The sequence below is a fragment of the Melanotaenia boesemani genome, chromosome 14 (assembly GCF_017639745.1).
Source record: "Melanotaenia boesemani isolate fMelBoe1 chromosome 14, fMelBoe1.pri, whole genome shotgun sequence".
Lineage (NCBI taxonomy): Eukaryota > Metazoa > Chordata > Actinopteri > Atheriniformes > Melanotaeniidae > Melanotaenia > Melanotaenia boesemani.
In genome coordinates, this window is record NC_055695.1 from 2,414,728 (window position 1) to 2,438,150 (window position 23,423).

At 39.7% G+C, this 23,423-nt stretch overlaps 1 protein-coding gene across 4 annotated transcripts; it reads right to left on the bottom strand.

Moving 5' to 3' along the window:
- Nucleotides 1-15: 15 nt before the first annotated feature.
- Nucleotides 16-22,121, bottom strand: prrx1b (paired related homeobox 1b). Of its 4 annotated transcripts, none has more exons than XM_042006712.1 (5): nt 21,468-22,121; nt 17,876-18,051; nt 9,323-9,504; nt 2,299-2,364; nt 16-753 (listed from the first exon to the last, which is right to left on the bottom strand). In XM_042006712.1, exons 1-5 carry the CDS (start codon nt 21,712-21,714, stop codon nt 621-623), a joined length of 804 nt encoding a protein of 267 aa, XP_041862646.1. In that variant the 5' UTR covers nt 21,715-22,121; the 3' UTR covers nt 16-620. The 4 variants fall into 4 exon arrangements, with proteins under 4 accessions (XP_041862646.1, XP_041862647.1, XP_041862648.1 ...); XM_042006714.1 differs by having other exon boundaries at nt 675-784; XM_042006715.1 differs by having other exon boundaries at nt 698-755; nt 2,305-2,364.
- Between the last annotated feature and the right edge of the window lie 1,302 nt (nt 22,122-23,423).

Below are 23,423 nucleotides of genomic sequence, written 5' to 3' on the forward strand. Positions count from 1 at the left end.
GTGCCACTGCATTGCTTGAAACACATTTTTTATTAATATACAAGGTTCTGTTACAAATAAAGGATATCATAGGAAATTATCTACTGGATTTGAATTCAGAAATACATTAGCTTCTCCTTTATACTGGACTATAACATGAAATTCAAAATGTATGGAAATGTTTGCTCCTCAGTGGTATATCATGGAAAGAAAAGTGAAAAAAACTACCTTTAGAAAAAAATGAGTAAATGTCAGAGAAAGTCTTTGGTTGGTTGGTTTAAAAAAAGAGAGAGACGGGAGTTGATCCAACGTTTGGTGAGTAACTCGATCCTCACCACAGAAAACAAAGTGGATTCCACGTCGTCCAAGTGAGTCTGTTAAAAAAACAAGTCCTCCGATTGGAACTCCGTTTCAGTCTCAGTCACAAATGTAAAACTATGCAGATATTCAGCATCCAGCCTCCATGTCTTTCAGTTCGGTGATGCTCAGGAGAAAAATGAGAGGTCACCTCAGAGGGGGAAATCCTGCCATCACTGGGTGGTTGTACAGCAACATGGCTGCTCCAGAAAACAGAGAAGACTTCACAGTTCAGGGTGTGAGAGATGATGCCGGCAACGAGGGTCCCCTCCCCTCTCCGGCTCTCAGTTGACTGTGGGCACCTGGTTCAGGCTGTACTCCTTGGCTTTGAGCCGCAGGTTGGCGATGCTGTTGGCCATGTTCATTCCCTGGGATGTGTTGGTGTTGGAGCAGGTGGGCGGGTAAGTTGCCATGGCGCTGGGGGACAAGAAGTGAAAGGTTACGTCACCTGTGGGTGAAGTCAGCAGAGCCAAAGTTACTATGGAGCATACTGTTCAAAATCTTTACTTCCTGCAGATGAAACTCAGATGGTCCAGTTTTTGGCTCAAGAATGAAAGTTTTTACCCAGAAAAAAAGTTCCCATCTGTTGTGTTTTCAACCTTGTTGTTTGCTTCAATTTACTATCATTAGAGGACAAAAAGGTCCTCTCTTTAAAACCTGCTTTAAAAACATAATAGATTAATATTTTCTTCCACTTTTTCTCATCACATCTTTCAATCAACCTCAGTCCTGATCAAAACCACCTAATATGAATTCCTTCTTATTATTTTTTTTCCTTTAAATGCCAATTAAATGACATGATGTCACTGTTATGGAAAAAACACGAGATGAGCTATTTTCAATAAAATGCATTTTTGGGAATTTTCTTTAATTTTTTTTCTTTAAATGTACTTAAAACTAATAAAAAAATTTAAATCTCCATCCTCCTAATATGCATCATGTGGAAAATAATAAAAACAGTTACATCATGTACTCAAACTGGCATATAAAGGGTTAAAATAATCTTAATAATTACATAGCAGCATTCTTCGTATACTTGGTTAGGACTGTAGATGACTGACAGATTTAAGGAAAAATAAGTAGAAAAAAATTACCCTGTAATTTTTTTATGGCAGGTTTTTTTAAATACTTTTTTATCCTCCAATGACCTGAAGGGGAAGTAAATTTGTCCCTGGTGTCCTGTTGACCTAAATCTAAGAAAAAATGATCCCATATGGAGAAAGACAAGCCTAATGGAGGCCAAAAACTTTGGTTTTTGAAGGGACAAAAGAGTCCATAATGACCAACAAGAGTTAATATTCATGCTTAATCTGAGCAGCAGCTACAAAGCTGATGTATTTGGAAGCAGCTGCAAACTTACACTCTTACAAGAGCTCATCGCTTCCTTATTATGTTTAAATGTCATTAAATGTGATGTCTGAGCTCCATATCTACAACAGATTATCAGCCTTAACGTGTTAGAGTTTGGGGAGGTTTTTCATAAAAGTAACTAACCTTTGCTTGAACTTTTTTTGTTCTGTTTCACAGATCACAAATAATGCACGTCATGGGTTTATCTGGAGGAATTTCTGTCCTCAGTATGATCCCATGATGAAATTTAGGATTGAGCCATTTATTTAAAGTGTTTCATATCAGTCTAAAACCACATGCAACCTGCTGTAAATTAACTTCTCAGCCCAAGTTTGACACAAATAAAGCTTCCTGATGATTTGACCTTCTCAAGAGGGTTTTAACAAACACAAACTATTAAAAGAAAAGAATAAACAAAACATTTCCAACACTTAGTGACTGAAAAGTGGGTTTAAAATGCAAAAAGAGAACCAGGAAAAACATGCACAATCTCACCCAAGGGATTCTTTTGCAAAAACAGGGACAAAAAACAAACAAACAAACAAACAAAATCGTGCAAAAACAGCAGAAAGTCAACAAGAAAACAACCAGAGTAGTAAAGTAAAAGCATACTTGTTCTCTGAGGGCAGCATTTTCTGTGGCACTCGCACTGGCCCCCCCTCCGGCATCGGATACCAGCTTCAGGATAATATACAGTCAAGTGTTAGCACCACATAGTATTATTCCTGCTTCACAAAAAGCCCCAAACACATACACACTGCTCTGTCAAGCCAAAAGCCTCTCAGTGAGTTTGGGTTTGACATTTTATACCGACTTTCATAACAGAGGATTACTGTAAATTGTGACCAATGTAACCAGAGTCACAAAAAATGTTGCCCAGTAGAGCTCGGTCTCCATGCAGCGGAGAGAGGGGGTCACAGGGGTCAACAGTGGATTTAATACGGTTTGTTTTCACATTATCACCTAGTCAGGAAGGTCACGGGATCTGGCCCCGCCCCATTCCCGCTGACAGACGGGAGTGATGCGAGAGGCGGAGAGGAAAAGTGTTTTTATTCAACGTCATTAGTCTGGAGTTAGATGCTTGCAAGGCAGGATGAGGTGAATGAAGATGGAAGAGAAAAGTCATAGAGACAAAAAAAAAAAAAAACTGATGGAGGTGAAACTTCAATATTTACTGAGCTGTTACAGGATGTTGACGTGTAAATAAAAAAACATTTAAAAAGTCTTGTTTTTAAATAAGAATAAGAAGTTTCACTTAGAAATGAAATAAACAACACAGCTGTTTCTTTCACCCAGCAAGCAGGTAGAGATGCAGAAAAATATCTTCTGACTTCTTTTTAACCTTTAAAACTCCACCAAATCATCAGTGTCTCAGTGTGCAGCTCTGTGGGGTAAATGTGATGATATTTTACCCTTCAGGTGATCTACAGAAGGTTTCCAGGCATTTCTATCCTGTCCCGGAGGTTTACAGCTCAGCCACTAAATGTAGTTTTATTCTATATGGTAAATCCACAATGATCCATGATAACACCATCATCCTTCTCAGGCCTGTTACCCAAGTAGGCGCACCGGCAAACTGGGGGGAGGGGGAGGCATTCAAATCCAGTAAAAACTCTCAAACCAACCTTAAACAAAAAAATAAAGGCATGATGAAACTGTTATCACATCTCCATCATAAAAACATCACCATCACTACTATGTTGCTAAGAGACCTCTATTTAGACCTGGACATGATGATGAAGCCACTTCCTGTCAGACTTTCCACCAATCAGAGAGCTTAGATTGACGGTAACGTCCAATCAGGAGCAGCCAAAGATCAACCAGTGAGCAGAAAGTTCTATGTGTGTGTGAAAAGAAGAATAGTGGTCTGTGTGTTATTTCTACAAAGTTCTGTTAGTAATAAATTCTGCTTTCTTCTTCTCGTCGGCCTTCATGCTGCTACATCTATTCATACATTCATTTTACATCATTCTAGGCTCATAACCTGACAGCTGAGAAACATCATGTCTGATGCTGACTGGGATTAAAAACGGTAATACATTGGGAGCACAGAGGGTTGCATTTGCATTGCGCTCTTGGATTTTGTTGAGAAGAAGAAAATTATGGTTTCATTTTGCACATGAGGCGGCGCCGGCCTTGTGTAAATAAAGGTTGAGTGATTGAAGCTCTGACCTGCAGCTCATGTCCGTTTGGGTTCAGGTGGATCAAAAGAGATGAGGACTTTCAGAGGAACTATGAGGAGTATGTTCAGGTAGCAGAGGAGGAGGAAATGAAACAATAACATGGAGCAAGCGGTGCGTGTGCATGTGTATGTGGGATGTCATGCTGGTGTTAACATGTGGTTATTGAGGTATCAGCTTGTGCTTTTTCAACTGGAGACACTTGTGTGAAATGATGTTCTGCAGCAGGAAAGAGAGGAGGAGGTGCAGCAGTTTTATTACATTTTCTCAAGCTTTCTAATCTAATACAATCATCCTATTGCTGCAGCAGCTCAGTTATTAAAATAAGAAGTTATTGTGTTTTTCACATTTATTTCTGTTATAACTGAAACATGTTGGTTTCACTTCTTGCCAGTCAAAGTCAGATGATTGGTCAAGACATTTTACACCATGTTTTTCTAACCATAACCAGGCCATTTTAAAGATGTACTCTTTAACTTTTCTGACCTTTAAAATATGCATCTCTGAATCACTTTGATGGCAAAGTGATATTTTTAGAGTCACCGCTGCCCTGCAGCATCCAAAAGCTGAGAAACCACATTTACAACTTTTCCTTCTGGGAGACTGCATCACTTAACAACTGAGTTTTGCTTCACACACAATGTCACACGCTAGAAACTGGATATCAACAAACATGCCGTTTTGAACAACCACCATGGCAGATTTATCAAAAAAATGCAAGAGGATATTGTCGAAGGAACAGAGGAGAAAAAGAGAGAAAGTGAGAGCAAGAGAGTTAAAATCAGACTTTACTGGCTGGATGGATCTCAGAGAAGAGACGGGATGAAGATCGATGCTGGTTTAGCCGTCGATTGCGGGGACTAACTGTGTTCATATAAACCAGTTTAAACAATAATATCCAGCTAAGAAAACAATCAAATCTTCTCTTTGATTCAGTCAGAACCAGGACCAGGACCAGGACGAAACCTCCAACAGAACCAGAACCAAGAAGGAAAACCTCCATCAGAACCAGGACCTGGACGAAAAACCTCCAACAGAACCAGGACCAGGAAGGAAAACCTCCTTCACAACCAGGACCAGGAAGGAAACCCTCCTTCAGAACCAGAACCAAGAAGGAAAACCTCCATCAGAACCAGGACCAGGAAGGAAAACCTCTGTTAGAACCAGGACCAGGAAGGACGGCGTACTATGTTTCTATAGTTACTTTAATGTTCAGTAGTAACGGCTGATTGAACCACTGAGATAACTTTAAATTTTGCCATCAGACTGGGTTCATCTGTCAGAGTAGCATGCTTAGTTACCATGGTAACAAAACCAGATGTCTTCATTTAGATAAATGTAGATTTTTTTTGTCCTGTTCCCGGTGATGTTGGTCTTCCCATAAATCGAACACATCGCTGGCAGAACAGAAATTAGGTTCCTGACGTAGTCCTACGTAGTCTGCACACTTAGAAGTCCGTTTAACATTCTTGGAATGAGACAGCCTACCTAGCCAACAAGAATTTCCGATAGCAACGACACAGGACATCAAATCACTTAAAATTCTTAAATTACTGTTTGCATATCATGTGACATTAAGCGAACGTTAACACGGACCGGTGCTGGAGAAACCACTCAGTACGTCCTGTTTACTAGTAGGCACAGCAGTAATCAATCAATAATCAATGCTCTGGAGGGGGGATTCAAAGAGAAGATATAATGCAATCCATTGGGTTTCCTTAGCATTTTTTACAAAGTTTTTTTTTAAGAAAATAGAATTTAATAGAATATAATTTATCGCCACTGCAAAATACGACAGTACAGTGCAACTGAATGTGTTTAGCAGCTTAGCTGTATGCTCGACAATTACCCGAAAAACACAAAGTTCCATTATTAACAAAAGTAGTTAAAATACAACCTACATTCTGTCTAAGAAAATGAGTATTTAATACATTTATAAAATGAAATAAATACAGGTAAAGTTAGTGTTGAACAGGTGCATGGTCTCGATAAGTTAGAAAAATGCAGAATGCAAAATAAATGCAGATGGGCCCTAAAATATCACTGAAACCAGTAGCAGCAACAAGTTGATATGCAAACAGTTAACAGTAGGTTATCATTAGGGATTCACCGATACCACATTTTCTCAAACAAAGCACAAGTACTTAGATCTGAGTACTTGATGATACAGAGGACCTGTAGGACTACTAATAAATTCCATTACAGTTCGTTGGTAAGAGGTGTGGACCAGTATGTCTGAGTGGTTATTTGTGTCAGACGGGTCGTCCTGCAGCTTCCTCTTAATGTAAGGCTGGAAAACGGTCAGAAACTTCATGAATAAGGAGGAAAAAGTCATTTTTAGTGGATTCAGTTCATCGCTGTGACATGGCTCCTACATGCCCAAAATTAGCTTCTCACGCCGAGATGATGCCCAATTCTGATTTTTAATATGACATGAGTAATAACTTTGCTGTTAATGCATTAAAAAAATCTGAAGTATCGGACCCGGTACAGGTATCCGTGTTGGTGCATCTCTTCTTATTATAGAGTAACGTGACCATATTTCATATTATCCTGAGTCAAGCTGTTTTTGCCGGATTCAGAGCTCTGGAGAAAAAACGTTCTTAAGTCTGTTCATGTGGCTGAACACAGTAATTAGAAACGAACTGATGTGGGTTTGTTTTAACTGGATCACGATGACCCTTCTTGAATCGTTTATGTCCATAAATGTCTTGAGACAACTTTGTTGTGAATCAGTGCTGAACAAATAAAGCTGAATGGAAGTGGATTACAACAACAAACATGGCAGCATTAGAGGAAAACAACAGCAGCGGTGTGACCAAATAGCAACCTCCGCCGGTAAAACGTGAAGCCTATGCAGAAGAGCAACAAATTGCAGTTCCCCCCTCATCCACTAGGGGCTGCCTCCAAAACAGAGCAAATCCCCATAGACTCCCATGTTAAAAATACCAACTTCACAGCAGAAATAAACATGTTTAAAGCCTGGTACAAAAATCCATTTTAGGATTAATAGATCAAGTTTACCTTCATTGAAACTGTGAGGGGGGTGAATTTTTGTCTAACTCATCTGTTTGGATGTTATTAAATCTTGAAATTCGGCATAATTAGGGTCGTGTCCTTTTGATTGACAGGTATCCAATACCCACAGCAAGAAGGAAGAGTGCAGCACAACCGCGGTTTTAAGCCGGCTAACAGCGCGCCTTAGCTTTAGCCCGCCAACCTCTGTTAGCTCGTTAGCTCCGGGTTAGCTCGGTTAGCTCTTAGCTACAGGCAGTTCACAATTTGATGGGTGTCAATCATCCACCCCCACCTTCACAGTGCCCCTCTCAGCTCCACCTCTTGGCCCATTTTTGGATTTTCCGAGAATAACGACACGTGTGACGCTACCAAGATGGCGACGGTGGGAACTGCCCAGTGAGCTTCAATTCAGCTCTTCAGAAACCTACAGGTGACATCATGGAGGCTCCGTCCATCTTTTATATACAGTCTATGGGTGTGACCTTCCATCTGGTCAAACTGGCCTCTACACCGCCCCCTACTGGTTACTTATATCACACCCTGCTAATGTGTGGTGTTAATTTCTGAGGAACATGCACATACTATGCTTAAACACAAAATATAAGAAGCAGCCATGATGAACACGTGTCCTCTACACATTAAATCTGAACGGGAGCTGTGTTCAAACACATCACCAGTACAGTGGACGTGATTATTAACAAATATTTTCTTGCCTTAACATGACGGGAACTGCAACCCTTTAGTATTAAAATCAATGAGCTTTAAAAATGTGTTATTTATAAACCAACTGTGCACTTTGAGGGTCTAACCAATCACATGTTGCTAACTGCTTTAATCCCAAACATTTGTGGTTGAATGGAGGATAAAAGGCCTAGAAAACAATGAGCGGGGTTAGAGTAGAACCAGCCGTCTGGATCCTCTCAGGAGTTTCTGTAAACTGTCAGCTGTCATCAGCAGAGTCAAGAGTCATCCCATTATCACATCAACGTCATCACAACTCCAGATTACCCCGGTGAGAAAAGCAGCATCACAGCGGGGAATCAGGAAGAGCTTCAAATTCTCGACCACGAGGACGTTGCTTTGCCCCATTCCTGTGTCCTTATCACATTTCTTTTCATCTCTACATTACTGCTCTTCCTCCTTCCTTCTGTTCTTTTCTTCTTTCTTTCTGCCTGTGGAACTATTTCTATAGTGCTTAAATCTTCTGTTAGTCTTGGCAGGAACTTTAAAACTCCAATCTGTTTTATATATATAAAACTGCATATAGAAGCTGGAGCTTTTAATCCCAGTCAGCATCAGACATGATGTTTCTCAGCTGTCAGATTCTGAGGTTAAAATTGTGTAAAATTAACGTATGAATAGATGTAGCAGCATAAAGGCCGACGAGAAGAAGAAAGCAGAATTTATTACTAACAGAACCTTGTAGAAATAACACACAGTTCAACAGTGACCAAACCTTTTCTTGAGAAAAAATATTGTTATTGAAACAAAAACAACAGAAACTATTTCCATGTTTCCACTTTTTCCTCATTTCCAGTTATTCCTGCTACTATTTACCTGCTATCCTCACTAAACCAACTCCAGCTCAGCTGCTTTGTGGCGCCACCGTGCATCAGAAACGTCTTCTTGGCTTTATTCCAGCCATAGAGGAGCATTATTTTTCTTCTTTTCACACACACATAGAACTTTCTGCTCACTGGTTGATCTTTGGCTGCTCCTGATTGGACGTTACCGTCAATCTAAGCTCTCTGATTGGTGGAAAGTCTGACAGGAAGTGGCTTCATCATCATGTCCAGGTCTAAATAGAGGTCTCTTACAACATAGTAGTGATGGTGATGTTTTTATGATGGAGATGTGATAACGGTTTCATCATGCCTTTATTTTTTTGTTTAAGGTTGGTTTGAGAGTTTTTACTAGATTTGAATGCCTCCCCCCCGGTTTGCCGGTGCGCCTACTTGGGTAACAGGCCTGGGAAGGATGATGGTGTTATCATGGATCATTGTGGATTTACCATATAGAATAAAACTACATTTAGTGGCTGAGCTGTAAACCTCTGGGACAGGATAGAAATGCCTGGAAACCTTCTGTAGATCATCTAAAGGGTAGCTATCCATCACATTTACCCCACAGAGATACACACCACCGCTCCTGAGACACTGATGATGGAAGGGACTCTGGGATTCTGGAGAACCTCTCCTATATCTTAATAACTTTCTTTTCTTATCAGAGTGGTTTCATTGAACTGCTCGTCTATCTTGTGGATAAAACAAGTCAGGCTGGGAGTTTAGGGACAGTCTGAGATGGGGTTTTATTTTTATTCTGTCCTCCAGCTGCACTGCAGACCATCAGAACACACAGAGGATGATCTGTTAGTTCAGAGGCAGTGAGGATGTGAAGCAGTGAGGAGATGCTAACAGATGTAACTGAGGGAACTCTACCTGTAGGGGGCGGCGCTGCCCCAGGACAAGTAGTCATTCGGGCGCGGTGCAGGGCGTGGCACGATGGGCTGCTCCACCGCCGTCACCTCTCCTGAGTAAGACTTGAGCAGGGAGGCGTTTTTGCTGGCCAGCATGGCTCTCTCGTTCCTGCGGAACTTAGCTCTCCTGTTCTGAAACCAAACCTGCAATGAAAAAAACACAAGGAATAAATGTGTCACTGCAGGACTGAGCGCCGCCTTAACAGATGGCGTCTTAATGGCACCTGCTCGGCGGCTGCTGCCTCAGTCAACCTGATCCTGCTTATGTTTGTATGTTGTTTATGTCTACTCTTTGACGGATTTGTACTGGAAAAATATTTTGTTGCATCTGCTGCAATGACAACAAAGTTTTCATTGATTCATTCATTGAGATAAAAAAGCCATGTTTCATATTTTGATGGTGAAGCTATGCGTGACTGTAAGTGGAAATCTCCAGTTTGTCTTCCATCCATCTTAGAATTTCCTATATTTTCTCTGGTTTTAAATACAACAGAAAATAAAACATTCAAATGGTTTTATTTGAATTTCATAAAAGAAACTATTGAAATTGAAGAGTGATTTCTGTATACAGTAAATCGATTAAAATATAAAATAAATAAATAAAATAAAATAAATATTGCTAGACCACCTTTAGGTTTGACTGCAACAAGCATTCATTGTGTCATTATTTGGATAAACTTTTGCACCGTGTCCTAAGTCTTATTGCCATCCAGCGGTGCATTAACTTTTCCTCCGTGGGTTTGGTACTGATGATGGGAGAGTTGGATCAAGGACCGAGTGAACTAATGAAAAAATAGAAAAATGAGATAAGGCTAAAACACTAAACTGGGGATTGATTTCATTCCTCAGTCAGCCAGAAAACAGAGATTTACCTGCAATAAACATCCTGAGATTATCCATCTAAAAACAAACCATAAAGTTTTCTCAAACTCCAGCTGGTTAGATTTTATGCCTAAAATTAACCTAAAGGTTTAAATTTCCACCAGCGAGGGAAAAAAAATGTCCTGATTAATATGCATGAGTATAAGCACACCACCAAACTGCTCCAGATCATGTTTCTGCCTGAAACAACAAACTCATGACTTGATGAACCAAAGGAGAAAGTAGAGGAACAAAAACGGACCTTTACCTGGGTAAGCCTCAGATGTCCAAGTGCACATGAATGCAGCATGTAATGTTCTTCTATGTTGGCCTCATCACTACTACATGTTCTTGATCATAAGGTAGCATCATCTCATCAGCGATTTGTCCAAACTGTTTACTTTCAATGGAGAGGATGCAAAAGTCAGAAACCACCGGATGTGAAGTGAAACAACCAATAACCACAAAAAAAAAAAAAAAAAAAAAATGGAAAAAAACTGATGATTTAGTTTCAGTTATCAATGAAGTATTTGTGTTTGTGCAGCAGTGATTGGAGCTATTTGCTTTACGACACAGGATCATCCTCAGTAAACAAAAGCTGACAAAAGAAATAGTTGTTTGGTTTTTTTTTTTACTAATTTTGCTTCACTTTTAACATCAGATGACCATTTAAATTCATCATCTCCTAAAATCAAGCCCATTTTTTTGTTTTAAAGAAAAGGTCTCATTTGCATCACCACACTTCTCCCAGTCTGTCCATCTCCACGTCCCCCTGCATCAGACATTTCCTAAACCCGGCCCTGGTGATTTGTTACATAACCTGTGGAGTTCCCCAAGGCTCTATTTTGGGGCCACTACTATTCAACATCTACATGCTCCCACTTGCTCAAATGATGAAAAACAGCTAAATATTTTACCGTAACTATGCTGATGACACACAAATTTACAAGTAACTGTAATCCCTCATTTGTCCATGTGAGGTTTAATTTTTTCCAATTAAATGTAAAACATTTCCAAGGCAGGGGGAAAACGTGCTCTATCTTTTTTATTTTTCTGACTTAATAGATGTGACTTCAGTTTGTATGATGAGCTGAGTCAGTTCGGGTGGTCAGGATTATTGCACACATGTAGAAATGGACACGTATGTACAATTAAAATAGCTTATAGATCTGGAAAACATACTCTGATCATGATGTGAAATTCTGGATTTTTTACTTCCAAATACCTGGAATTATAATGAACGTGTAAATAATAAAGTGAGGCAGAATATTTTTAAGTTATGTGTTATGTTACTGGTCCAGATCACTGGAGGTAAACTAGAATCAGGCTGACACTCCTGGTCTAACCTAAAAATGAAGATTTTTGGTTGATGTGCATCACTGTTGCTTTGCATTGTGGGAATCTTCTATTTTTCCAGTAGAGACTTCATCCATGTTAGAAAAAAGGTTGCATACTGTTTGCAGCAGTGATGCATTCTGATGTTTCTCGCTTCGCGCTGCAGGCCAAAAGGTCTACGATCTGGCTGGAACGTGAGGGTTACGTTACATTTTTCACCAGTTTCCTGCATCTTTTCGCTCATGTATGACCAGCAGGCAAAACAACTGTTAAAAAGAAACAAACTCATCTGAAAACCTTCTGTCAAGAGATTCACAATCACCACATCTGCATCCTCAAACCCTTTCACACACCCGCACTTCCTCCGGTTGCCTTGGCCAGCCCTCATCAGGCCAACACACCCTCCTTCCCGAACAGATGATGATGGTTGTGACTCGGGGGGGTTGCTAATGTTGTTCCTTGCTGTGAAATCAAATCCATTATTAGAAGCTCGCAGGGCCTCGCTGCCCGCTGACGCACTGCCTCAGGAATGAGCCCAAAGTCTCTTTTATCAAAGGATTTCTGCATCGCTCTGCTTCACATTAATCACAGATGTGCAGCTTCTCTCGCTCCAGCATCACTATTTCCTCTTCCCTCGCACTCTGCTCACAGAACAAATACTTTCAGAGGTTTTAAAAAGTTTTTTTAAAGGTGAGGTACATTTAGACGTGCAGGAAACTTAAGTTTAATTACTTCATCATGTGTAATGACGTCATTAAGTTGGATTATTATTAGTATTTTATGCTTATCGGAGAACTGAGAGAGTCCCACTAACAGGACAACCAGACATCTTCCTCACTTATAAAACGATGTATTAACAATGAGTGAGTCGGAAACGTCTCCTTACAGGGTAAATTCAGCAGTCTGACATGACAGAAGTTCTGCTTCTACAAGCAGCCATCAGTTGTTCTGAGCAGAAACCTCTGTTTTTCCCTCCCTGAGCTTTGCCTCCCAGGCTGCATGGGAACATAATCTGTTTAGAGGAAAAGATGTTCTGCTCACGCAACTCAGACCCAGAAATTCTCTGCAGTTCAGACGTCAGACGGACTGGTGTGTTTTCAGAGCGACTTGATCTCATAACAGTCGGCTTTAATGTTAAATATTCAGAGAATTTAATTAATCCAGCTATTAATGCTCATCTCAAATACGTCAGATTTATTTTCGGAGAAGAAAATGTTGATTAAATAAATAAAGTTGAATAATTTTAAATGAGATGAGGATGTAGCCATGGTGATGAGGGGATGAGGAGATGTCTACTTCTATTTATCCCTTGTGCGGTATCAGGGACTTTTTTGTCCTTTAAGGTAACTTTTCCCTCAACTTTTGGTTGTTAGTTTATGTGGGATTATTTTGTAAAAAGTTAAGAAAAAAAAAAGTTTCTCTAGAGAAGCTTTGATTCTTAAAGGTTAACAGGACAAATTTACCCTTTCAGGTTATTAAAGGACAAAAAAGTTCCGTCCTAAAAACTGCTATAAAACATTAGAGATTAGTATTTTTTCCCAAAGCACTTAATCAACTTTACTCCCAATCAAAAATCCCAAATATGTAATTATTAAAAATATTTTAACCCTTTAAATGCCAGTTTGATTACATGATATAATTGTTTTTTATGAAAAAAGAACATTTAAAATGAGTTATTTTCTGTATAATGCATGTTAGAACAGTGGTAATTTTATTTATAGAAAAAAAGGAAATGTTTTTACTCAACATTTGTACATTTAGGATACTTTAAAAAAAAAAAAAGATCATGTATTTTATGGACAATCACATTTTTTTTGTATTTTTTCTAAAAAGTGGTGACATCTGGAATTGTATTTTGTTTTTACTGCAGTTTTAATGAGAGGACCTCAGAACTCAGAGTTAAATAAAGCAAATCAGAGGAAGTTAATGGATTAAACTTTGGACTTTTAGTTCAGCAGCTTAAAAATTTCTGCTGTCATTTTTTTATTTAGTTGATGAATAATTCACACAACACATAAAAAGAAGAAGAGGGGGAAAAATCTGATATAAATCTAATGTCATGTCTATTTTCCAATCATAAAAATTAAAATGTGTCAAATTTTCTTCTTTTAATTTTCTATTATCTTGTTTCCTCTGTTATATTTTAATGAATCAAATTAATTTATTTAAGGAGAATAAGATGTCTAAACACCATCACCCTTTCATGGTCTCCAGCTTCTGGTTTGAGGAAACCAGATCTCAGTTAAACATGTTCTGGTCGCATATCAGCAATAATCCACCTTCCACCAACATGTTCTAGACATAAAAATACAGTTTACCTGTTAGAATGATCATTAAATCTGGCCGTTTTCTCCAGTTCCTGCAGGGTAACTTTCCCTTTTCAAGCCAGATCAACAACTGATCGCATCAAACTGTAATCATAGCCGTTACTGTCATCCTCTGTTAAAGCCAGCTGTTCAGGCAGCTGCTGCTCACTGTCAGGAAAACGGGCAGTTTTAGTACATTTCTGCCTTCCAGGGTTAAATGAGGACGCATCAGGGCTTCAATTTGTAGCAAGCCTGAAAGGTACATTTATGTCCTCATTACATATTTGTACTGTTTCTTGTACAAACAGCCGGAAAAGAAAAACTTTATACGTAAAATTTATATTTGTTCATTTTCATTATTATTATTATTATTATTATTATTATTATTATTATTATTATTATTATTGTTATTATTATTATTATTATTATTATTATTATTATTATTATTATTATCATTATTATTATTATTATTATTATTATTATTATTATTATTATTATTATTGTTATTATTATTATTATTATTATTATTATTATTGTTATTATTATTATTATCCAGCCCTTACTCATTTTTAAAGTTATTTCACATTATTCTGATTTTATTGTAGCCCTGGCTGTAGCTCAGGAGGCAGAGCGGTCGTCTGCCTGTCAGAGGGTCGGTGGTTTGAGCCCAGGTTTCCAATCCCCCAGCATGTCTGTGTTTCTGTGGGCGAGACGCTGAACCACACATGGTCTCTGATGTGTTCACAGGCATTTTATGGAAGCCATTCCCACCATTTATAGCTTAAAAAATTAATTATCTCATAATTATGAAATGTAGTTATTTTTAATGAGATATAATCATTATGATGATGCTATAAAGTTATATTATGAGATAAGAAGTCATTATTGTGTAATAAAGGTCAGGGTTATAGATTTAAAGATTCAAAGTTATAATTTTGAGATATAAAGTCTATATTAGTTAAAATAATTTATGACATTTTATCTCATGATTCTGAGAGACTTTGTCCATATTTCTAACATGCAGTGGTGGGAATGGCTTTCCCCGTGATGGGAGGCATTTCCACGTTTAAATCAGGGCTGGAGAAGCTCACCGCAGGTACGATGCCGGTTGCTAGGGTACAAACTGCAAAGGTACAAATACGTACCCTCTGTTAAAGGTACACTTACGTAGCTCACATCAAGTTTCTTTGTGTTTAAACTCTCCAGTTAATTTAACTTCCTAAAACTTTTTGACAAGTTTGCTAACTTTATTTTAGTAAAACCAACTTTGGGTTTTACAGCTGCAACTGTAACTGTTGTGCAACTTCTTTGCTTTTCTAACTCGGCTCCTACAACCAGCTACAGCGACTTGCGTGCCCGTCTCTGTCCAGGACGCTCTGGGATGGCGGCGCATCTCTGCAGCTTTTTATTTCTCTGTTTATGTGACCTGACTGGAGGTGAAAACACGTGACTCTCCGCCATGTTCATGGTGCTGAGTATGTGTGGGGGAGAAACGAGAGCATGGAGACAGATTCAGGTGCGGAGGCTTCGTCCTTTCAGGTGTTTGAGGTGAAGTAAACAGTGGAGGTCATGACGCTGCAGCTCATGTGAAGACGTAGATGTGCTGGTTAACGGTTATTTGCTGCATCTGTTCAAAGTAAATACAACAGCTGTTTTCAGTGATATAAGCTTTTGTTTCTATTCAGACAGTAATAGTAGGATGTTGTAACACACCTGACATGTTTCAGCTGTCACCTGCAGCCTTGTTTTAAGTGATGTGTCTGTTAGAACAGTGGTTCTCAAACTGGGGGTCAGGACCCCTATGGTAGTCGTGATATAATTTTAGGGGGTCACCAGATCATTTTGAAAACTACATAGCCTACATTTATCAAATAAATCTGGAATTTTTACTTGGGCTGTCTAAATAAACCAGTAATGAAGAGATAAATCTAATTTTTTAACACATAAACAGCAAAGTTAATACACACGCCGTAATAAAAATCAGAATTTGAAATTTTCAAATTCATTATTATTTGGGGCATGTAGGTTCCTCGTCACAGCAGTGAAACACCAAAATCCCTTTTATCCTACTTATTTATGGAGATTCTGATGCGCCACACATCAACCTCTACGCCGTCACGAACACCAACGTTATTTTGGGGGTCGTGGCTCAAAAAGTTAGAGAAGATCTGTGTTAGACGATGGATGTTGATACGTCTCTTGCTGTGATTCTGGTTTGAACATGAGCAAGAATGAGGAGGCAGGATGGGGTTCTGGAGGGACTCAGCAGCTCTCCTATAAATGTTAGATATGATTTCATTTTCATCGTGCCACATAAACAGGCCCGGCGTGGGGATCCTGCCGTCTCAGTTTTTAAAAGATCCGGTTTTCAGGTTTTCTGCTCAAACTGTGTGAAAATGCTCAAAAGTCCAAAGCATCCTGTAATTTGCAAGTAAAGTCTTGTTTTTTATTTTTACTGTTTCTGAGTCAGAAATTCAGAAACAGCTCAAATAAAATGGGGAAGATGTGTTTATAATGTGTATCTTTACTCCTAATAGTTTAATGCAAAAAATACCAAAAACAGCTCAGATCATGACAAAATACCTTTTCCTACAGGGACGGATCTACAGGGGGGCAAGGGGGCAACTGCCCCGCTACTTTAAAGCCTTGCACCCCAAGTTTTATGTCCTTACATTATATCTGTAAAAATAAATATTTTCTATCTCTCAGCACCTCTCATTGCATTGAAATAAAAGATTATTTACAAAAAATACTAACAACAAATCTAATGTTTGGCCCCTAAAAAACTTCACTATGGCATCCAACGTGATGTCGGTGTTTCACAGACATGCAGGAGATAATCTGCAGAAACTTCCTCCAGCGGAAGTTTTAACACAAAGTTAAATAAGTTAGTAAAAGAAGGAATTTCTGCAGGTTTGGTATTATTACAGCTTTCTGATGGGTCTGTTATTCTCAATCTAGATGTTAGAAGCTGCCACAATTACAAAAAATTCAAAAGTGGAGACAAAAAACGTGAAATATGAGGAAGAAAGAATTTTTAAAATGTCATGTTAAAGGTTAGAGGCTTCAGCTAATTTATTTTATCCATAATCAGGATAAAAGCTAAAAATGATACAAATCCAACAATGAAAAAACACTGAAACTCTCATTCTAATGCTAATTTTCCTTAATATTTGAAAATGTAAAACAGCCCGCGTGACCACTGATGGCAGTTCTGAGAAACGGTGAAAATCTGTGTCTGGAGAACTTTCAGCACAATAAGCAACATCTGGCTTTTAACTCTTTTCTGGACTTATTTTAGAAATCTTTATTCACCTTTAAACCTAAATATCGTCTTTGTTTTCTTAGGAGGGAGAAAGAGACCCGCCGGTTGTAGATCCACCGCTGCTTAAAAAAAAAAAAAAAGCTTCGCCTGGAAACTTCTTGTATTTGAAGTTCCAGCAGAAACTTTTTTAGCTTGACTGCATGATGTCAGAAACGATGAATCATCAGGAAACTGGATGAAGACGCGGCTTCATCAAGGTCCAGATTCTCCTGAAGTTCATCAGCCCAACTGATTCTGATTCACCTCATCATCTGTAGCTGGTTCATGATGGAATCGCGTCTAGTTCTCACTTTGATTCCATCATGTCTTTAAATTAAAACCTTCGTGTTAAATGTTGAGCGACTACATTTGGATGTGTGACATCACTGATTGGACCAATCACAGCGCAGCATCCAGCTGCAGACCTCATCTGCTGCACACGCTTCCAGTTTATCACAGATCTGCAAACTGCTGAGGAAATTACACGCCATTACATCCACGTCCCCACCGACCAGGCTGGTCCTCGTCGTGTGTGATAAGAGACCCCAAGTCTGCTTATCGGTCGCTTCTAAAGTGCTTAATTCTGCTTGTAAACAAGTTCAGGCTCTCAGCGGGTTTTTAACTAGATCTGTGTCAGAGATTTGATGGCTGCACGCTGAACACCGCAGCTTCTCTGCTGCACATGTCTGCAGGAGGAAATCAGACTCACCTGGACTCTGGCCTCGGTGAGGTTGACGCGGCGGGCCAGGTCCTCCCTGACGAAGGCGTCCGGGTAGTGCGTCCGCTCAAACACCCTCTCCAGAGCCTGGAGCTGGCTGCTGTTGAAGGTGGTCCGGTTCCTGCGCTGCTTCCTCTTCTTCTTCTCCTCCGTGTTCATCTGCTCATCTAGAAGAAGAAAAAGGTTTGAAGGTCCCACACAGAGAAGCTTGTTGGGTGGATTTTATCCAGAATTCAGCCTCAGCTCCGTCACATGGAAAACAGAAACATGAAGTCAGCATCAGACCCAGATCTACGTTTAACTTCAACACCTGCAGCGCTTCATGACGCATTTCCTGCTTTTCTGACTTTTCCATCTCTGCGTAGCAGGGGACGGTGGTGGAGTTCCAGTCCAACACTGTCCAGCGTATTTCTACTCTCAGTCGTGGTTGTTTGGGCAGTAAAAAGCGTGTATAGCGTGTGTATATATATATATATCTATATATATATAGATATATATATAGAGATAGATAGATAGATAGATAGATAGATAGATAGATAGATAGATAGATAGATAGATAGAAAATTATTTATTATTATTATTATTATTGTCCTCATTTGCACGTTTAATCTCCTCCTGTTAGTATTCTTGGAAATTTGTTTTGCTATAATGTTTATTAATATTATTTTAAATAAAAGGAACTAAAAGAAATATTAAAATCATTCTGAATACTTTGTCTCGTTAAAAATTAATTACAGTTTAAATTTTATTTTAAATGATTTTCAGGCTCAGAAAAGATTCTTTTTTTCGTCTCTTAAACTGGATATTTGGTTTCCGTTTAGCTCGTTTAAGCTGCAAATTTTCTGCATGAGTTTTATTAAAGCTGCTTCACAATCTGCGAGCTGGAGAAAGGGATTTGTTTACGTGTTTACAGTCCTGATAATCAGTGTTTGACCTTCTGATTTATCTGCTGACCGTTCGTGGCTCCGGGCTCCCCGGGTCCAAAACCAACAGATTAACCTAATGAAGGTTAATCTGTTTTATTTTAAATAAATAAATGAATTAACCTGCACAGCAAGAAGTTCTGCTCTATAAATAAAAATAGAAGAAAAAGCTGTAAAACACATATAGTTGTAATAAAGTGTTGCTGCTATAAATAAATACACAAAACGTTTGTTTATTTTAATAATTAAATTAAACAATTAAAATGTGTGTGTTTATTTAAACTGGTAAATAAATAAATAAATCTCTGGGTTTTTATTGAACTGCTGCTTCTCGTCTTCTTTCCTTCAGTCTGACGCGGAGTTTGGTGAAAAGTGCAGAAAAACGCGGATTCGGCCTGAGATGCAGTAAAACTGCGGCAGCCGCACGTGGCTAACCAGAGCAGGACTCAGGCTGGAGGATGAGGAGCAAGCCGTGACGCAGCGCAGCAGTCTGATGACGTACAAACGCCTCATCTGGTTTTTCCCTGCAACGGTTCAGCCTGAGGATTTCAGCCGCGCGGAGGCTTTTTACAGGTTAATTAGATGAGGAAAATAAATATAATAATAATAATAATAATAAATATAAGAAACTATTTTAGACAACGTTATTTGTTTTATTTGGAGCTGAAAATCTGGATCATATCAGTAAAAACAGCAGAAACAATCATAAACAATAAAATAAAAATTCTGTATGTTTCTATTAGAACAAACAAGGTCAAATATCTATTTTCTTATTTTAAGCGGAAATAAATAATCAGAAAAATGTTTATTCTGTTTATTTGTCTAAAATAAAAAATTTAATTCCTCAAAAAAAGAAAAATCGTGATTTTTTTTTTATTTAAAGTTCCAAAAACAGACTCCGTTTCTTTTAACATTCTCTCAGCGCCTGCGCGTCGGTTTGTCCCGCGCAAGCTTTTAATTAAGGCTGTCGGCAAATCAAAGCCATCCCCGGCATCATCATCATCATCATCATCCTCATCACTCTGCAGCTCGCGCTGTGGTCAGCACGTGCGAGCAGACTGATCTCATTAGCAGTTATCAGTGAAAGTCAATTAGTCCACAAGTCATTCAAGATTTCTGATCCCTGCAAGGACAAAAACAGAAACACTTTCTCTAAATTTTCTGCTTTTTATTACTAAATTTGGTTTTACGGAGCCAATAAAGACTTTTTTCTATTATCATAAACTGGTAAAATATTAATTTTTTTACTAAATATTTGGTTGTTTTCTTCTTTTTGTGTAATATTATACACACACACACACACACACACACACATATATATATAGCCTATATATGTGTGTGTGTGTGTATGTATATATATATATATATATATATATATATATATATATATATATATATATATATATGCACATTTTACCTTCAGAACCAAACGATCTATTGAGCGCAAATCTAATAAAAGTTCCGTCCTTTTAATAATCACTCCGCTTTTTCTTTCCTGGGTCTGATGGATTCTTTCCTGTTTTGTGTTTGCTGAAATCATCTCTTCGCCAAATCAGATGCCATTAAATTTCCGTTATTTGACTCCCTGATTGCCTGAATGACGACACGCGCGCTAATTATGACAAATGACGAGGCTCCGATATTCTGAGTGTTTGACAGGCTGAAAATAAGCGTGAATTAACGACGTGACCCGGTCACTTCCTCCCGCATATTTCTCACAACCGACGCTTCAGTTTTTAGCCGAAAAAAAAAATAAAAATAACAAAAACACTCATTAAAGGCTAAAACGTTTCTGCCAGCTCGTGCAGATGGAGTGAAATGAGTGTTTATTTACGCTCAGCGAGGCGCTGTTTTCTGCGATTTTACGGGGATTTCTCCAAGTTGCGCAAATCAGCTTCCACTTATTTTTATGTAAAATGAAGAAATAGTTCCTTGCTGGTAAGATCAATTGTCAGTCGCACATCAGGCGCAATAATCAGCTCTAAAGTTTCAAACACGCAGATAACGACCTCGTTTTCTGCGTGAAGGGTGGTGGCTGCAATTTGAAAACAGCTGCATTTTTTTAGGTTTTACATAAATAACTCCACACGTACAACAAACAATCCTATCACGCGCCGCCTGGTCATCATGTGGCTCTTTGCGTATTTTCTAGCAGGAATTCTTTCCCCCTCTCCTTTCCTCTGAAGACCTGAAGCTGGACCCTGGAAATGTGGCCTCATTCAGGTCAGCAGTGCTGCAGAGAAGATTTATGACCCGGAGTTTGACTCGTCAGGTTCCTCCACCGACCATGTCCACCAACATCACCATACCTCACTGACATCAAAGTGTTAATGGAGAATTAATGGCCGTTTTGAGGGGGGAGGCCGTCAGGGATGATGCATTGCCAAAACTCACTAAAGGATTCCTTCCGCGCGCGCGCTTGTTGCTTTTCTGTAGAGCTCCATTCATGCGCTCTGCACGCGGACACACGCCAGTGCCTAATGAAAGCTGTCATTACAAACTACATCAGAGTAAAATTTGATGGATTTCCCAGAAAATTCTGCAAACAAAACATGGAGGATTTTTCTTTCTTTTTTGTTTTTAAATCTAAAAGTAGTTTGTGATCTCCTCTACTCGTCCCAAACATGTGTTCGGCCTCTTTCCCATCTGCTTCAACTTACTCTCCTGCTGGGTCGTGTCGCTCCCACTGGTGAGCCCCGGGGACTCCAGCATACTCCTCCCGGCCTCCCCGACGCTTTCATCCGCCTGGCTGCCGACCATTTCCCCGGCCTCTTCCAGATCCAACAGGTGGCTGACCGAGAAGTTCTTTTTGGCTTGCAGGTTGTCCAGGTTAGACGTGATGGGACTCTCCAGGCGGTTTGTTATCGTGGCTTGCCTGTCCATTACATGCGCATAGCTAGAAGTCATGACGCAAATGGGGAACAGCGGAAAAAAACGGAGCGGTGAGAAAAGAAAGGGAAGAAAGAGAAGAATCACGAGCCAGATGAGTAGATCCGTGCATGCAGGACGAGAAACTCCAGGAAACAGAAAAACAAACTCAGCTCCTCCGAGCTGAGGGTGGATCTGTTCACATCCAGATCCAGAAGGCTTCGGACAAACTTCAAAGTTCGTTCGTCGTCAGACCCGCCGCAGCCAATCCATCCAGCGGTGCGCGTGAAGCGGCAGAATCACAGGCGTCTGTCGGTCCTGCAGTCCCAGAACCGAACCGGGCCGGTGTGAAAACAAGAAGAAGTTTTCTTCCCACTCTGGTTGAGTCACATCTGAGCAGGAAGAGCTGCTGCAGCTGATGACGACCAGATGCGCGAAGATCCGTGTGCGCGCAAAGCTTGGTGAGCGGCAGCCAGGCGCGAGGAGGCAGGACGTTACCGCCTGCCGTCTCTCTCTCTCTCTCTCTCTCTCTCTCTCTCTCTCTCTCTCTCTCTCTCTCTCTGTCTAAGTGTTGCATTATTAGCTCCGTAATTACGTGGCAAACCTTTATGGAGCGTCTGACTTTTCCAAGGCCGACCCCGCGAGCCCCCCACCTCCACCGCGTTCAGCAGAAACATCAGCAACAACAATGGCCCGGTTCGGCCCAGTTCTCTCTCTGCTCGGTGGTAATCTCACTGGCCAGACCCCCGTTCCGCTTCTGAGGACAATATGGAACAAAAAGATTATTTTAGATTTCTGGTTCCTTCAAACATGAATCCAGTTTTAAACTTTCTAAAAATGAAAGTTGCACATGTTGGTGTAAAACTCCTGATTTGGCCTCATTTTGTTAAAGGAAAACCAGAAAATGTGATTTGTTTAAACATGTTCTTACATAAATCTAAATCCTGAGTCAGAACCAGAATCGGTCCAGTTCTAAGAGCTTAAAATGATTATTTTTTGTTCTCCAGCCCAGTATGAAACTTCTTAGAGAAGCTTTCTGTCATCTCTTTAAAAAGAGTCTTCAGTAGAATTTTGTATCTTTGACTTTCCAGGACTAGTTCTCCAGGATCCTTGAAGGACTTTCCAAAGCTCTTTTTTGGATGTTTCTGTCTTCTGTCCAGATGATCCCACAATGCTTCAGTAATGTTGAGGTCTGGGTTCTGGGGAGGATCCGTCCCTCCATCAGACCTGTTTCCAATGATCTTCAGTCCAGTTCTTGGGTCATGTGATCTAGCTCAGCCTTTCCTCCCTGCTTTTCTTCCTTAAGAACGGCTTCTTGACAGCCACGTTTCCATGGAGATCATTTCTGATGAGGCTTCGGCCAATGGATCAGCTGAAGGTCCAGATGCATCTCTCAGGTCCTGGTTCAGGTCTTTGCTGGATCTCAGATCCTGTTCATCTGCTGTAGATGGTTTTTAGTCCTGACTCTTCTTCTTCTGTCCTCCACATGTCCAGTTTCTGCCTCCATGATGAGAAAAGCCAAGTTTCCAGCTACCAGCTGTTTGGGAATCACCTTGTTGCTGCTGAAATCCTGTTTCCTGTCAGACTGTCTGATCTTTGCTGGTTTCTTACATGAAACTAAAGATCCAGTTTAAACCAGTTCTTTACTAAGTCTTCTGTTATGTGTCAACACAACTCTGGTTTATCCCGCGAGTTAGAAGCCTTTTTGTTACCTGAAAGATTCAGAGGTCAGAGTTACGTTACTCTGG